Source organism: Plecotus auritus (genome assembly GCF_963455305.1).
Source record: "Plecotus auritus genome assembly, chromosome: 7".
NCBI classification, from domain to species: Eukaryota; Metazoa; Chordata; class Mammalia; order Chiroptera; family Vespertilionidae; genus Plecotus; species Plecotus auritus.
The window spans coordinates 54,638,174-54,655,968 of record NC_137774.1 but is presented as its reverse complement, the minus strand read 5'-3'; the positions used below and the strand labels follow the sequence as shown (position 1 = coordinate 54,655,968).

General features: G+C 43.7%; 1 protein-coding gene across 10 annotated transcripts in view; it reads right to left on the bottom strand.

Moving 5' to 3' along the window:
* Positions 1-17,795, bottom strand: part of TOP3A (DNA topoisomerase III alpha) — a 38,148-nt gene that overhangs the window by 14,266 nt on the left and 6,087 nt on the right. For 4 of the 10 annotated variants that reach the window (XM_080682077.1, XM_080682078.1, XM_080682079.1 and 1 more), the window contains 10 exons: positions 12,098-12,171; positions 10,994-11,069; positions 10,163-10,271; positions 8,189-8,332; positions 7,865-8,035; positions 7,503-7,603; positions 4,955-5,029; positions 3,515-3,597; positions 2,383-2,590; positions 55-240 (listed from right to left, as the gene is read on the bottom strand). In XM_080682077.1, coding sequence (XP_080538203.1) covers positions 55-240; positions 2,383-2,590; positions 3,515-3,597; positions 4,955-5,029; positions 7,503-7,603; positions 7,865-8,035; positions 8,189-8,332; positions 10,163-10,271; positions 10,994-11,069; positions 12,098-12,171 — 1,227 coding nt within the window. Of the gene's footprint in view, positions 1-54; positions 241-2,382; positions 2,591-3,514; positions 3,598-4,954; positions 5,030-7,502; positions 7,604-7,864; positions 8,036-8,188; positions 8,333-10,162; positions 10,272-10,993; positions 11,070-12,097; positions 12,172-12,716; positions 12,775-17,795 lie in introns of those variants that run through there. The other 6 variants (XM_080682084.1, XM_080682083.1, XM_080682082.1 and 3 more) reach the window with 3 other exon arrangements.

Genomic DNA, 17,795 nt, shown 5'->3' with positions numbered 1-17,795 from the left:
CTTCCCACCCTCCCTGAGGCCCATGGGTGTCTGACTGCACCTATGATTTATCACCTTGTCACTCCAGCGATCATATGGGTACACATCCAGATAGTTTCGGGCCAGAATCATGAGACCATGGGCCACAAAGCGTTCCTGAGAGATGTCAATCTCCACAGTAGTCTCCTGCCCCTGAGCATCCTGGGAGCAGCAAGCTAGGAAATGGCGAACGATAAACTCATATAGTCGCTGTTCATCTCCCTGTGAAGAAAAGAAAGCCTGAAACTCCCTCCAGAACAATACCGCTCAGGTCTCAGCATCACTGCTATGCCCCCTTGTTTAGGTCCTTTCAGGCCACAGTTCTGCACAGAAGGGAGCACACCACTCCTGCTCCCCTGCTAGAACGTGGCGTGCCAGGCCACGGCCCTGTGTGCTGATGGGTGTAGGCTGATCAACTTCACGACTCTAGTCATCAGGCAACGATAAGCAAGAGAGTCATGTTGCCCTCAACAGCAGGAAGTGACTTTTTGGCCGTAAACCCAACCTAAACAGACAACAAGGCGAAAGTGTAAGTAACAGGCACCCTTGTACATAAGAGATACAGAGTAAGTATGCATCCAGCAGCCTAGACCAACTTCATGAACACAGGGTTGGTGATTTTCTACCAATTCAGCAATCCAGCATTTGGTGAGGCTCAATCTATCAAAAGCCCATAAGATGTTCATGCTTGTATCCATTAACGCTCTTTCTAAGAATGTATTAGAAGAAAATAATGAGAGATCTGCACTAATATTTATGTATATACCTGTTAACTCTAGTATATCATGTATCTAAAAATTGGAACAACTTAATCCTTCAGAAACAGACTTGGCAAAATAAGTTACAGACCAGCTATGCAGTCATTAAATATACTTCAAAATATTTCAGCACATGGAAAAACATAAAATGGAAAAAAGTAGTTTACAAACTATTTAAGGCTGCAATTTTAATGTAAGAATATTATATACATGCATAGAAAACAGACGGTTCTCAGAAGGAGATAAGATTAGAGGACTTTTTTTTCTTCCTTACAATCTTCTGTATTTTCTAAATTGTCTAAAATGAACATGTATTACTTTTTAAATCAGAAAAAAATAGCCTGGCCTGTGTTTTTCAGTGGTTGAGCATCAACCTATGAACCAGGAGGTCAGGGTGATTCCCGGTCAGGGCACATGCCTGGGTTGTGGGCTTGATCCTAGTGTGGGGCATGCAGGAGGCAGCCGATCAATGATTCTCTCTCACCACTGATGTTTCTATTTCTCTCTTCTCCCTTCCTCCCTGAAATCAATAAAAATATGTATTTTTTAAAAATCAGAAAGAATAATGTGTTACTAAAAGGAGAAAGAGTCCTAACCGGTTTGGCTCAGTGGATAGAGCATTGGCCCTCAGACTGAAGAACCCTGGGTTTGATTCCAGTCAAGGGCATGTACCTTGGTTGCGGACGCGATCCCCAGTAGGGGCATGCAGAGGCAGCTGATTGATGTTTCTCTCTCATTGATGTTTCCAATTCTCTATCCCTCTCCTTTCCTCTCTGTAAAATCAATAAAATATAAAAATAAAAATAAAATAAAAAAGGAGAAAGAAGCCCGGCTCAGTGGATTGAGTGTTGTCCCATGCACCAAGAGACCTCTGGTTCGAGTCCTGGTCAGGGCATATGCCTGGGGGTGTGCAGGAGGCAGCCGATTCATGTTTCTCTCATCGATGTTTCTACCTTCTCCCTCTCCCTTCCTCTCTTAAAAAAAAAAAATTAAAGAAAAAAAAGGAAGAAATAAGAAAATGAAAAAGGAAGAAGGAGGAGGAGGAAGAAAGAAGGAAAAAGAAGATACCAGACTTTACTAACCTGCAGATGTCAAACAAGCCTAGCTAGCTGGGGCATCACGGAGCTTACTCCCCAGACGAGCAAATGCTAAGTGTGGCAGTCCTGCTGTGAGTGGAGTGTGGTGGGAGGGGATGTGAAAGTTTGGGGAAGGCAATGGAAATGGATCCAGTTTTGGGAGGATGAATAGGATTCTTCCAGGTGACAAGGGAACAAGAGAGCCAGGGTTCTGTGTGGGTGGGGGGCTGCGGAGAGATCAGTTTGGGAGTGCAGGGATCAACGAAGCAGCAGAGGGAGCTGACAGAGAGTGGGGAAGTGGGTGGGCTGGGTAGACAGCAGAACCCACCATGGGGGTCTTTCATGGAAGCCAGGCAGAAGACTGTGGAATAGGAGAGAGCTTTTACAATGACATCTCTTTTCTGAAATGGAAGAGATATTTCACAATCACGTAGTTCCTGCAATAAGAGCCCACTAGAGTAAATTCCAATACCACCACTGACCCTCACCTCCCTCTGGTTCCAGGAGGCAGCAGGGCCAGGGAAACCAACCTGCAAGCTGTTGGTGTATTTGGTGGGGTGGATGGGAGGGTGAGCTTGGTCAGATTTGTTCCCGTTGCGTGGGGTGGGGCCCCCCCGTTCTAGAATGCTCTGGGCAAAGGGCCCCCAGTGTGGATCCGGGGTCTGCTGCTTCACTAGTGCTGTCAGGTTTAAGTCTCTGGGGAAAATGTTTGTTTCAGTTCTGGGATAGCTGATATACCTAAAACAAAGGCAGACAAACAGAACAAGAGATTGGTCCATAAACAATTGAATTCGGTTGAAAACACCTGGAATCATTCATCTGATCCAGCCAACGCAAATGAAGGCAACCTTGGTTACCTACACTGACAGAAGTCCTGAGACATGCCCCCCAAAACGGGTGAGAAGCAGCAGGCTCTCCTAGACGCAAAGAAGCCAAAGGATAAACGAAGGGAGGGCACAGCAAGGGCACACTCACACAGCTCGGCTCTGCCAGCAGCTGTGTGCGGGCACATACAGGGCCTTCTCTAGGCCAGTCTGACAGAGCAACCCCACGATGGCCCGAAAGCTGCAACAGTGTGCACCTCTTCAGCACAGAAACAGCAAGTGCTGCCCGTGAGCCGCAATGGAGATCCCACGTGTAATTAAAGCTTTCTGGTAGCCACTTACACATTGCTGAGATTGTCCGCATTCTCTTTTTCATGCAAATCTTTGAAACCCAGTGTATATTTCACACTTAAGCACGTCCTAATTCAGACACCCCAAATTTTAGGCACTCAGCAGTCAGCTGTAGCGTGTGGCTGCCATACCAGTCTGTGTGGATCACACGGTCCCTGGATGGTACTGGGGGCCCATGACCTTTGAGGCAGGATGGCCTACAACAGGCAAACAACTCCTAAAGGTAAGGTGCTGCCTGCCGCCTGCCCCAGGGCCCAGGCGGAGTTGCTGAGGGATGGAGACTGGGATTTGAATTTACTCTATCCCTTGCTTTAGAAGAGATTTTGAAATAACTTTCCATTATTAGGAAAGAGAAGGCAGTGTCAAAATTCTTCTACTTCAGAGCTCAGGTGACATCTAGACAGTGTGTTTCCCCATAAACTCTATTTCTAGAATATTCCACACTGATTAAGGTGCATCAAATTCTACCCACAGGCCAGACACTTACCCTTGAGTGTAGAGTTTCTCGGCGATCCTCATGGTTTCTTTGGCGCTTATTCTTAGCTTGCGAGACGCCAGCTTCTCCAGCTCCTGTGAATGTCAGCAGGCACGTTAGGGTGTAGTGCAGCCAGAGGGCATGGCACAGCCACACTGTCACCTCCAGACTGGCTGGGCCCGTCGCTCCAGCTGCTGTCACTTAAGAGGGAGAAAGACTGTGCTGAGGGGAAATTCCTGGGCCTGCCCAGCAGAGCCCAGGATCTACTCCAGTGGTTCTCAAACCCTGATGTGCAGAAGCAAGAATCACCTGGGAAGCCAGCAGATTCCCAGGCCCTGAGCACTAGGGATTCTGACATAAGCAGGGAAAGAGGCCAGCAATCTGCATTAAAAAATATCAACTTGAGGATATGGTATTATTGATTTATAGAGAGAAGGAAGAGAGAGAGACATGAATGAGACAGAAACATCCATCAGTTACCCCCTGTGGACGCTGGGAATGGGGATGGAACCCTTAACCTAGGTATGTGCCCTGACTAGGAACTGAAGCCACAACCTTTTGATGTAGGAGATGACGCTCCAACCAGCTGAGCCAGGAAAGGAAATCTACATTTTTTAACAAGCACCCAGTACAGATTCTAACACAGACAGTCTGAGCACCCCAGTTTGGGAACACCCTTTGAATCCTGGAAGTTCCCCTGAATGATGAATGTCATTCTGTCGGCCTCCTGGGGGAGAACCGGCTGTCCTTTCCCCTGGCTGACATTCCGCAATGCTCGGCTACATGGCAAAGCAGATCCATCCAGCGGGGGAGAAACACTCCTGCCTGCTGTCTGGAACCAGTGCTGACTCTCCCGGCCCCCAGCACGCCCCCTCGTGCCGTCGGACATGTTTCCGAGCCCCGCTGGCTGAGTCTTCGACCTCTGGAGTCAGCCTCGACAGGATGTCCTCTGACTTTTCCTGCACACTGGTGACTTGGAAGGGGAAACCCAATGTGTTTACTCAGACTGTGTCACATGGGTGGGGCTCATAGGGTCAAAAAATTTGTTCTTGAGTAGGCTCATATAGCAGATATTTAAATACTTATATATTATGCAGAAACATTTTTTAAAAAAGAGCTTAGCTAGGAAAAACAAAGTATTCCAATTACAACTCTGTAAAAAATAAACATATGAAAAAAGGAAGACACCAAGGTTACATCAGTAATTACACAAGAATGGTGAGGTGATGGTTGATTTATCTCCCTTTTTTTGTTTCCCGAACTCCACATAAAATAGTTATATTGCATTAATAACTTAACTATAAAAAAGCAGAGGCCAAGTAGGCCTGGGGTTTGGAGTTTGTTTTTTTCAAGCGCTTTCCTGTGTGGCCCTGTGAAGAGTGATGTCACTGGGCCATCGTCTGGTCCCAAAAAACAGGAAGGCAGGGCTGGCGCAATCCCCCCAGAACATACCACAGTGTCCAAAGCTTGAGGCCTCCACTTGCTCTTTGCCTTAGAACTGACCTCCACCACAGTCGCCCTGGGGTCCTGGAAAGCCAAGAAAAGCAGAGGCACATGAACCTGCTGGTACCCACCCTCTGCCGCCTTCCTGCAAGGCCCTGCTCAGCATTCTGCTCACCCACCGTCAGCAGAGGCCCTACTCATCCCGTGGAAGCACTCCATGTAACACTGGCCTGTCGTCCAGTGTGGTGGGTGCCATCACCACCTTCCCACTCAAACAGGACAACGAGGGGCAACTTCACAAGCTCTCAGGTGCTTCCTCTGGAGCCTGTGAACAACAGCAGCCTACGCCTCTCCTAAGTATAGTCTCCAATCTCGCACGCATGGTGTTTTTTTTTTTTTTTTTAATTCTTGATAATACAGAATTAGAAATAGGAGAAATTATATAATACAAGCTGAAGAAACTCTAATTTTAAGACCAAGTTCACACTTTTAAGAGACTTCAAGTAGACAAAGAACTCAACTTAAGTGATTTGGTAATGAGAATATTTGTATATCAAAATCCAAATATCTCTTTCCAAATAGACTGGGACCAGGTGTTCTTGACAAGGAACTCAAAGTATCCCACCTGCTTTTTTTTGCACCATCCTATACTATATAATAAAAGCGTAGTATGCAAATTGTCCACTCGATTGGGAGTTGTCTGGGAGTTTGACCAGGGGGCAGGGCCGGCCAGGGGAAGGGAGGAAGGCCCTGGCCAGCGGTGGCAGCAGGTGCCGGGGGTAGGGGTGGGGGGTGAGGGGGGAGGGAGGGAGGCCCCGGTGGTGGCAGGCAGACAGGGGAAGGGAGGAAGTACTTGGCTGGCAGCCAGCAGCCACTAGGAACCCTACCAGTGCACAAACTTTGTGCACTGAGCCTCTAGTATCCTAACAAAGCACATAAAAGGGCAGGTCTTTTTTTTTTTGAAAAATTTTTTTTTATATATTTTATTGATTTTTTACAGAGAGGAAGGGAGAGGGATAGAGAGTTAGAAACATCGATAAGAGAGAAACATCGATCAGCTGCCTCCTGCACACCTCCCACTGGGGATGTGCCCGCAACCAAGGTACGTGCCCTTGACCGGAATCGAACCTGGGACCTTTCAGTCCGCAGGCTGACGCTCTATCCACTGAGCCAAACCGGTTTCGGCAAGGGCAGGTCTTTTTTTACTGAACAGATAAATGTGCAGGATGGCTGTGTGACCTTCATGGTCAAAGGTTGAAGTAGTGGACAGACAAGTGACTCCTGGGAGACAGTGTGGTCTGCAGGAGCTAGAGTCAGACACACTGGGACCCAGTCCCTGCTCTGCCCCTTACTGGCTCCAATGTGTCTGTGCAGTTCCTTCACTCTCTCTAGCCCCTCATCTGTAAAATGAGAGACCACCACCCGTGTAGGCAGTATTCTAAAGAAAATCACATGTAAACAAACAGTGTGTCTGGCACAAAGAAGGTACTCAATAGTCATTACTTTCCTTAGCAAATCAATACTAAACCTGCCAATGGGCTACAGCTGAGAAGCATAGCTGACTCATCAAACCTAGAGAGCTCCAAGTTTTCTTTAGGTGCCACAGCTTGCAGCCCCTGGGTTAACACTGGCAGTCATGTGCTGACTGACAGGAAGCAGCATTGCAAAGTGGACAGTCTAAGGCGGTGGTTGGCAAACTGCGGCTCGCGAGCCACGGTTTGCCGCTCTGTTGACTAATGAGTTTGCCGACCACTGGACTAGACTAAATGTTACCATGTAGTTGGAAGCTGTGAGGATTAGGCAATTGTGGAATACTGTGTGCAAAGAGGTAAAGGGTAGTATATGACAGTGGTTGGCAAACTCATTAGGCAACAGGGCGGCAAACCACGGCTCGCGAGCTGCGGTTTGTCGACCACTGGTCTAAGGGATACAGCTGAGACAATGACTGGCCTGTGGCTGAGCTAGTCCTTTGCATGTGCTGCTCTCTTGACTGGCACATGCTTTCCCCAGGTCCTCCTGTGGCTGTCTGCTGCTAATCACTCCGGCCTTCCCTGACATACCTTTCCTGACCACCATGCCTAGAATAGTCCCCCTTTCTGCTCCCCCTGGCCATTCTCTATTCATTTATTCTACTTTTACCTCCAGTCCTTTATCATTGTGTAAAATTAACTTGTTCACTCATTTGAGATTTTCATCTCTTTAGATTTCATCTGACCAATAGCCGAAAGAGACCAGAAGCTGTCCAACTCCTTCCATTCTGAGGGCGCATGGCCTGCACTGGCCCAGCTGGTCCTTATTAGCTGCTATGACAGGCCTCAGCTTCAGGGGAGAGTTTAGTAAACATTTCTCATTTTACCTAAAAGTTCCACAGGTCCTTTTCTTCCACAATTTTTAGTGCTGTTTTCATGAGGTTCTACTCTTATTGGTCCCAAAAAGTGATATCCTGAAAGCTACAGCTCAGGGGGAAATGGAACAGAATCACCTCCGCCAACAGAGAGGGACTGACTTGGGAAATTACCGTTTTCCCAGATCACTGAGATTTCAAAATATTTCTTACCTCCATGCACAGCTGATAGAGGACAAGACAAGCCGTGTGGTTAAAGAGACGATGCCTTTTCCAACTGAATTCTACGACGCCATCTCTGTGGTCATGCGTTACTATAGAGGAAACACAAACAGGAAGGCTGTGCCTCAGCCACATGATATGACAGATAAACTAGGAGTATTATAGCGAATGTCAAAAGAATATGAAACAGAGAAGGTCACTGAGGAAATGTTAAGTGGATTCTGAATATTATAATGGGGTAGAATAAAGATCAACAAAACTAAAAATAAACAATTAATGCCATTGATGCTCATGGAGCACTTAGTTATTCTGGGACTGTAGGTTCCATATCATAAACAACTGCCCAGCCCTACCTTTAATTTTATGAAATATTTCTGGCACAAAAGCCTGAATGGCTTTAAACCTCTCCACCACAAACCCCAGTGTTGGGAACTGGCAGCTGCCATAACTGATTAGCTGCTCTGCCAACACCTGGGGGAAAATCTTCTGCAGCCTCAGGGTCTGGAATCTCGTGAAGGCAGCTCCTGGAAAGTGAGGAAGGAAAGGAAGAACAAGAAAATGATGACCTGCAAGGTCAAAGCTAGCTGCACATATTTACACACAAACCTCATTCTTGGTTCCATAACCCAAAGCCCAACAGCTGCATAGCCAGCAAAGGAGCTTGTGCGGCCCCTCACCGATCCTCAGGTCCAGCTCCTGCCTCACGTCCACAGCATCGCTCACTCTCTGGTCAGGCTGGGTCAGGTTTTCACAGGCCATCGTGACGGCTCGGGGGGTGATCTCAGAGAAACGGGCCCTCAACACCTGCAGACTGGGCTTCACTGCAGAACAGTAATGGTCACCAAGGTCAGAACCAAGTCACACTGCCCTCTCATCATAAAGGGCTCCCTGTTCTTAGGCCACCTTGAACGAAGAAAGCTGGACAGTTCAAGAAGCTGTGAAGCATCCAATTGAATGAGCAATATGCTTTCTGAGAGGGAATTCATTATAGCCGCCAAGGTGAGCATTGTCAGCAACCATAGTGGGCTAAATTTAGCTATTAACTGAGACCGTCTTGGTGAGCCTTTCAATACTTTAGTTTTACTTGCTCTTAGACCTTTTGGGAAAAGAAAAACGTTAATTAACAGATCCTATGAGGGAATTTCATGTCCTGTCATGGAAATAACATATATACTATACCTGAAAGTTAATGCATTTAAATGCTAGGAGTCGCCCTGGCTGGAGTGCCGTCCCACACACTGAAAGGCCATGGGTTCGATTCCCAGTCAGGGCCCATACTCAGGTTGCGGGTTCGATACCCAGTCGAGGTGCATACTGGAGGCAACCGAACGTTGTTTCCCACTCACATAGATACTTCTCTTTCTCTTTCCCTCTTCCTTCCTCTCTCTAAAAAAAAATCAATACCTTACACAAAATTTTTTAAAATTAAATTAAAACAAAATTTCAGGAATCATTATAGCTTCAGACTCACATTTAAGTTCACTTCAACATTTATTAATGTTCAGGCAGTAAAATTAATATAGATTTTAAAAAATGGAATCTTGCCCTGGCCGGTGTGTTAAGTGGTTAGAGCATCGGCCTGCCCACCGGAGGGTCTTGGGTTTGATTTCTGGTCAAGGGCATGTACCTGGGATGCAGGCTCCATTACCACCCATAGTTGGGGCAAGTGTAGGAAGCAACAAATCCATGTGTCTCTCCACATCAATGTTTCTCTCTTCCTCCCTCTGTAAAAATCAGTGGAAAAAATATTCTGACTCCTTGGATGAAGATTTTAAAAAAGGAACCTTGCCCTGACTGGTTTGGCTCAGTGGATAGAGTGTCGGCCTGGAGACTCAAGGGTCCCAGGTTCGATTCCGGTCAAGGGCATGTACCTTGGTTGCGGGCACATACCCAGTGGGGAGTGTGCAGGAGGCAGCTGATCGATGTTTCTCTCTCATCGATGTTTCTAACTCTCTATCCCTCTCCCTTCCTCTCTGTAAAAAATCAATAAAATATATTTAAAAATAAAAATAAAAAAAATAAAAAAAAAGGAATCTTACATAATGTTATTAACCAATGTTACCTCAACAAACTTAATTTTAAAATTGATTTGAGAGGGAAACATCAAACTGTTGTCCCATTTATGCACTCATTGGTTGATTCTTGTATATGCCCTGACCAGGGATCAAGCCCACAACCTCGCAACCTTGTTGTATTGCGTCAACTTTCCAATCAATTAAACTATCTGGCCAGGGGGCTACTGATGGATGTTTCTCTCTCTGCCTTTCCCTTACTATCTCCCTTAAAAAGAATCAATAACAAATATTTTAAAATAAAAAACAGAAAATAAAGTCCCTGTTTCCAAGGAGCTGGCAATGTACTTGGAGCTAATAATAGTAAGGCCTGGGCTACAGGATCTCTGCGTGATTGGCTCATTCAGTCCCCGAGGCTCTGGGAACTGTGCCAGGCTGGCCGGCTTTCCAGAAGAGGAAGCCGAGGCTCCCAAGGGGTCAGTGACTTGCTCCAGGACACACAGCCAGTGCGAATGGCAGGGGGACTCAGGAGGAAGAGTATATGGGGAGGAACTCAGGCGCAGCCATTCACACATCTATGCCGGAGAATCATCTATATGCATTCCCGAAGTACAGAAACTCAGAAGGGGTATCACTTACCAGCCTTGCATACGTGGATAATCTCAAACCCAATATTTTCACCCTCTCTATCACAGTCGGTCCAGATCACCAGGGCCTGGCACTGCCGAGTCTCTCGTTCCAGAGTTTTCTGAAGTTTGCAGGGAAAGAGCAGTGAGAGCACAGCCCACGGCGGGATTCCTCTGCACCTCTCCACTAAACAGACCCAACTGAGCATTAACAATGTTCTTGGAATATGCACCATGGTGAGAAAAAGAAACCAGAGAAAACTATGCTCACCATTTCTAAGGACGGTGAAGAAGCTAGCACAACCCTCCAGCTTAGAGTCACACTCATCAATGAGCTTCTAGAAGCCTGAGGTTAATGCAACCATGCCAGCAAGAAGAGACCTGAAACTCAGTTCTCACAGCACATGTAACTCTGCTTATGTTCTGGTTAAAAAAGAATGGACCCCTAATTGAGATTAATCCCAAGGTTTCCCAGTCAGCACTGAATTAACTACAGGTGCTCTGACTGCTCAAAAACTCACAATTTACTGTCAAATGACCATTTACACACTTTGTAGTCTCTTCATTCTAACTAGAGATGGGGTCGGGGCTAGAAATAGTAATTTAACAATACTTATTCTTAGAGTTTATTTAAACAACTATTATTCATAAAAAGGCTGACTCCAGGCCCTTGGCCACTTAGTTCCAATGGCCTCATTTTGGGAATACTTTTTTTTGAATCATGGCACTTAGTTTGGTGGGAAACTTTGCCTCTGAATTCTAATGCATTCAAAACACAGAAATCACTCAGCTCAATTATCTGTGGTTGTTCAACTCCAGTGCCATGTCTTCCAAAGGATCCCACCTTGATGTCTACAAAGTTCTCTGGGCAGTACTTCTCAATTTCTGCTTCAAAGAGGACAAGAGGATTGCAGCTCTGCCTAGAAAAGAAATAGAAACACACAAAAATGCCATCTCAGCACGATGGGAAGTCCTCCATTTTAATGAGAAAACTTTACCCCAGTGCACTCAGGGAGGGATCCCCGCAGAATAAGTCCCGCATGAAAATGCCAGAGATCAAAAGCAAGACTCAGACCCTCTGTACAATGCACTTTCCACTTCCCAGGACCACTAGCAGGAGCTGCTAGGAAGAAATTCTAGAAGCCTCCCATGCATATCTGCTATCAGATAAATGCAATCCAATGACTGCATGACAAAGTTCTGGCTATTTTGGGGAGCACACTACAAGTGGCTCTTTATTTTCAGCCTATGGTGAATCCGTTAATCCTAGGCCATTTCTACAGCCTCACGCTTTGTTTCCCCCAGAACTCATATTCTGGAATCCTAACACCAAAGCAATGGTGTTAGGAGGTGAGGCCTTTGGGGGTGATTAGGTCATGAGGGTGAAGCCTCATGAGTGGGATCAGTATGCTTATAAAAGAGGCCACACAAACTCCCTAGATCTTCCACCAGGTAAAGGCGCAGTGAGAGGCCAGCGGTTGGCACCCAGACCATGCTGGCACTCTGACCTCCTCCTTCCAGCCTCTGTAACTGAGAGAAGTAAATTTGTTGTTTATAAACCAACCAGTCTGTGGCATTTCACTATAACAGCATGAACTAACTCAGTCATCTTAATTTTATAGGTTACCCAACAGGATCAATATGCCTCAAAATTGCTGTAATGGCCCTAACCAGTTTGGCTCAGTGGATAGAGTGTCGATCTGGGGACTCAAGGGTCCCAGGTTCGATTCCGGTCAAGAGCATGTCCCTTGGTTGCGGGCACATCCCCAGTAGGGAGTGTGCAGGAGGCAGCTGATTGATGTTTCTCTCTCATCGATGTTTCTAACTCTCTATCCCTCTCCCTTCCTCTCTGTAAAAAAATCAATAAAATATATTTAAAAAATTCCTGTAATGTTCTACAACTTACTATAATAATCTGCAAGTTCCGCTCCCCAAGAATTGTACTGACCATTTACGAAACTGCATCTGGAAATCATGAGTCAGCAAATGTCCGGAAACCGAAGTCATTATCATGGTAACATTCTAAATGGCAACAAAATTTGAGTCAGTCTTTTAGAAATTATATTTTGCTACTTCATTCAAATAAAAGGGAGAAACTTCTATTGAGGAAATGAAAGTGGTTGGGATGGGGGTTGAAATGAATAGGTGGTGTAGAGGATTTTAGGGCAGTGAAAATAATGATGGAGATATGTTTACATACATTTGTCCAAACCCAAAGAAAGTACAACATGGAATGAACCCTAATGGACTCTGAGTGATTATAATGTGTCAAGATAGGTTTGTCAGTTATAACAAATGTACTACTGTGATGAGGGATGTTCTTTTGTTTTTTTCTTTTCTTAATGAGTATTGATAATGGGGGAGGCTGTGTGTGTGTGTGTGTGTGTGTATGGGGGGGCAGAGGGTATGTGGAAACTCTTTGTACCTTCCTCTCCCCTCAATTTTGCTGTGAATCTGAAATAGTTCTAAAAAAATAAAGTTTCGCCAAAACCGGTTTGGCTCAGTGGATAGAGCGTCAGCCTGTGGACTGAAGGGTCCCGGGTTCGATCCCGGTCAAGGGCATGTACCTGGGTTGTGGGCACATCCCCAGTGGGGGGTGTGCAGGAGGCGGCTGATCGATGTTTCTCTCTCATGGATGTTTCTAACTCTCTATCCCTCTCCCTTCCTCTCTGTGAAAAATCAATAAAATATATTAAAAAAAAAATAAAAAAATAAAGTTTATTAAAAAAATACACAAACAGAGAAATGGTCATAAGGTGGCTGAAAAGAATGGAAGACAAATTCGACAATATGAGCAAGAACCAAGAGGAAATGAAGAAGAACCAAGAAGAAATGAAAAATGACATCGCTGCTGTAAAGAACTCAATAGAAAGCATCAAGAGTAGACTAGAAGAAGCAGAGGACCGCATCAGTGAGCTAGAAGACAAGATGGAAAAAAATACCCAAGAAAAGCAACTTCTAGAAAAAAAAATTAAAAGGCAGGAGGAGAGTCTAAGGGAACTTTGGGACAACGCGAAACAAAACAACATCCGCATAATAGGGGTTCCAGAAGGAAAGGAAGCTGAGCAAGGAATAGAAAATCTCTTTGAAGAAATAATGACAGAAAATTTCCCAGATATAGGGAAGAAAAAACCCACACAAATCCAAGAAGCTCACAGAGTCCCAAGCAAAATGAACCCCAAAAGACCGACGCCAAGGCACATTATAATTAAATTGGCAAACACCAACGACAAAGTAAGAATCTTAAAAGCAGCAAGAGAGAGACAGAAAGTTACATACAAAGGAACCCCCATCAGACTAGCAACTGATTTCTCAACAGAAACTCATCAGGCCAGAAGGGAATGGAATGAAATATACAAAGTCATGCAAAGGAAGGGGCTGAATCCAAGAATACTGTACCCAGCAAGGCTGTCGATCAAAATTGAAGGTGAAATCAGGAGCTTCACAGACAAAAAAGGACTAAGGGAATTTATTACCACCAAACCAGCAATGCAAGAAATGCTAAAGGGTCTACTGTAAAAAAAAAAAAGAAAGAAAGAAAGAAACAGGAAGCGAAGAAGTAACACAGGGGTAAAGAATAGGAATGGCGACAAATAAGTACCTATCAATAATAACTTTAAATGTAAATGGATTAAATGCCCCAATCAAAAGACATAGGGTAACAGATTGGATAAGAAAACACGACCCATATATCTGCTGTCTACAAGAAACCCACCTCAGAAAAAAAGACGCACACAGACTGAGGGTGAAGGGATGGAAAAAGGTTTTCCAGGCAAATGGAACTGAAAAAAAAGCTGGGGTAGCAATACTTATTTCTGACAAATTAGATCTCAAACTGAAGGACATAACAAGAGATAAGGAAGGCCATTTCATAATACTAAAGGGAGCAATCCAACAAGAAGAAATAACTCTGGTAAACATATATGCACCCAATACGGGAGCACCCAAATACATAAAAAAACTCCTGGAGGATATTAAGGGAGACATTGACAGCAATACAATCATAGTAGGAGACTTTAATACCCCACTATCACCATTGGACAAATCCTCTAAACAAAACATCAGCAAAGAAACATCAATCCTAAATGACTCACTAGACCAGATGGAATTAATTGACATCTTCAGAACATTTCACCCCAAAGCCACAGAATATACATTCTTCTCAAGCGCACATGGGTCATTTTCAAAGATAGACCATATGTTGGGACATAGGCAAAGTCTCTTCAAATTCAAGAAGATAGAAATCATATCAAGCATCTTCTCAGACCACAGTGGCATAAAACTGGAAATCAACTACAATAAAAACAACCCAAAGAAATCAAACACATGGAGAATAAACAGCATGCTATTAAACCATGACTGGGTTACCAGAGAGATCAAAGAAGAAATTAAAAACATCATGACAACAAATGACAATGAAAACACTACAATCCAAAATCTATGGGACACAGCGAAAGCAGTCTTGAGAGGGAAGTTCATAGCTCTACAAGCCTACTGCAAAAAACAAGAAACAGGGGTAATAAATTACCTAACCCAACAACTCAAAGAGTTAGAAAAAGAGCAACAAAAAAAGCCCAGTGTAAACAGAAGGAAGGAAATAATAAAGATCAGAGCACAGATAAACGACATAGAGACCAAAGAAACAATACAAAAGATCAACAAAACCAAGAGCTGGTTCTTTGAAAGGATAAACAAGATTGATGAACCTCTAGCCAGGCTCACCAAGAAGCAAAGGGAGAGGACCCAAATAAACAAGATCAGAAATGAAAGAGGTGAAATAACAACAGATCCCGCCGAAATACAAAGGATTGTTAAAAAATACTACGAACAACTCTATTCCAACAAACTGGACAACCTGGAGGAAATGGACATATTCCTAGAAAAATATAACCTTCCAAAACTCAATCAGGAAGAATCTAAACAGCTCAACATGCCAGTAACTATGGAAGAAATTGAAGCAGTCATCAAAGAGCTTCCGGCAAACAAAAGCCCGGGGCCAGACGGCTTCACAGGAGAGTTCTACCAAACATTCAAGGAAGAACTAAAACCTATCCTCCTCAGACTATTCCAAAAAATTCAAGAGGAAGGAACACTTCCCAGCTCCTTCTATGAAGCCAGCATCACCCTAATACCAAAACCAGATAAAGACAACACAATGAAGGAGAATTACAGGCCAATATCCCTCATGAATGTAGATGCCAAAATCCTCAATAAAATTCTAGCAAATAGGATCCAGCAGTACATCAGAAAGATCATACACCATGACCAAGTAGGATTTATCCCAGGAATGCAAGGATGGTTCAATATCCGCAAATCAATAAATGTGATACATCACATAAACAAATTGAGAGATAAAAATCACATAGTCATATCAATTGATGCAGAAAAAGCATTTGACAAAATCCAACACCCTTTCTTGATAAAAACTCTCAACAAGGTGGGAATAGAAGGATCATACCTCAACATCATAAAAGCTATATATGATAAACCCACAGCTAACATCATACTCAATGGGCAAAAACTAAAACCATTTCCCCTAAGAACAGGAACAAGACAGGGATGCCCACTCTCACCACTCCTGTTTGACATAGTACTGGAAGTATTAGCCACTGCAATTAGACAAGAAGAAGAAATAAAAGGCATCCAAATTGGAAAAGAAGAAGTAAAGCTGTCCTTATTTGCAGATGACATGATATTGTACATAAAAAACCCGAAAGACTCCATCAAAAAACTAACAGACTTAATAAATGAATTCGGCAATGTAGCAGGATACAAAATTAACACCAAGAAATCTATGGCATTTCTATACACCAACAATGAACTTACAGAAAGAGAGACTAAAAAAGCAATCCCATTTTCCATCGCACCAAAAAAATTAAGATACTTAGGAATAAACCTAACCAAGGAGGTAAAAGACCTATATGCGGAAAACTACAGGACACTGAAAAAAGAGATAGAGGAAGATGTAAACAGATGGAAGAACATACCATGTTCATGGATTGGTAGAATCAACATCATTAAAATGTCCATACTACCCAAAGCAATCTATAGATTTAATGCACTCCCCATTAAAATACCAACGGCGTATTTCACAGACCTAGAAAGAACTCTCCAAAAATTCATCTGGAATAAAAAAAGACCCCGAATAGCCACAGCAATCCTGAGAAAGAAGAATAAAGTAGGAGGGATCTCAATACCAGATTTCAAGCTGTATTACAAAGCCACTGTCATCAAAACAGCCTGGTACTGGCACAAGAACAGACATATAGATCAATGGAACAGAATAGAGAATCCAGATATCGACCCAAACCAATATGCGCATTTAATATTTGACAAAGGAGGCATGAGCATACAATGGAGTCAAGACAGTCTCTTTAATAAATGGTGTTGGGAAAATTGGACAGATACATGCAAAAAAATGAAACTAGATCACCAACTTACACCATACACAAAAATAAACTCAAAATGGGTACAGGACTTAAATATAAGACGGGAAACCATAAAAATACTAGAGGAATCCACAGGCAGCAAAATCTCAGACATATGCCAAAAGAACTTTTTCAGTGATACTGCCCCTAGGGTAATGGAAGCCAAACAGAAAATAAACAAATGGGACTACATCAAAATAAAAAGCTTTTGCACAGCAAAAGAAACCATCAACAAAACAACAAGAAATCCCACTGTATGGGAGAACATATTTGCAAATGGTATCACTGATAAAGGTTTAATTTCCAACATCTACAGGCAGCTTATACAACTTAATAAAAGGAAGATAAATGATCCAATAAAAAAATGGGCAACGGACCTAAATAGAAGCTTTTCGAAAGAAGACAGAAGGAAGGCCAAGAGATACATGAAAACATGCTCAAAGTCACTAATTATCCGAGAGATGCAAATCAAAACAACAATGCGATACCATCTCACACCTGTCAGAATGGCTATCATCAACAAATCAACAAACGACAAGTGTTGGCGAGGATGCGGAGAAAAAGGAACCCTCGTGCACTGCTGGTGGGAATGCAGACTGGTGCAGCCACTGTGGAGAACAGTATGGAGTTTCCTCAAAAAACTGAAAATGGAACTCCCATTTGACCCAGTAATCCCACTCCTAGGAATATATCCTAAGAAACCAGAAACACCAATCAGAAAGGATATATGCACCCCTATGTTCATAGCAGCACAATTTACAATAGCTAAGATTTGGAAACAGCCTAAATGCCCATCAGCAGATGACTGGATCAGAAAACTATGGTACATCTACACAATGGAATACTATGCTGCCGTAAAAAAGAAGGAATTACTACCATTTGTAGGCACTTGGATGGAATTAGAGAACATTATGCTAAGTGAAATAAGCCAGTCAATGAAAGAAAAATACCACATGATCCCACTCATTTGGGGATAATGAAAAACATTATAAACTGATGAACAAAAAGATAGTTACAGAGGCAGTAAAGCATCAAACAGACTGTCAAATTACAGTGGTAAGGTTAGGGAGAGGTGGGGGAAATAAGAGATCAACTGAAGGACTTATATGCATGTATATAAGAGTAACCAACGGATGCAAAACATTGGGGGGTGAGGGCATATATGGGAGTGGGGTGGGGGTCGGGGGCAATGATAAGATATGTACACATATAATACCT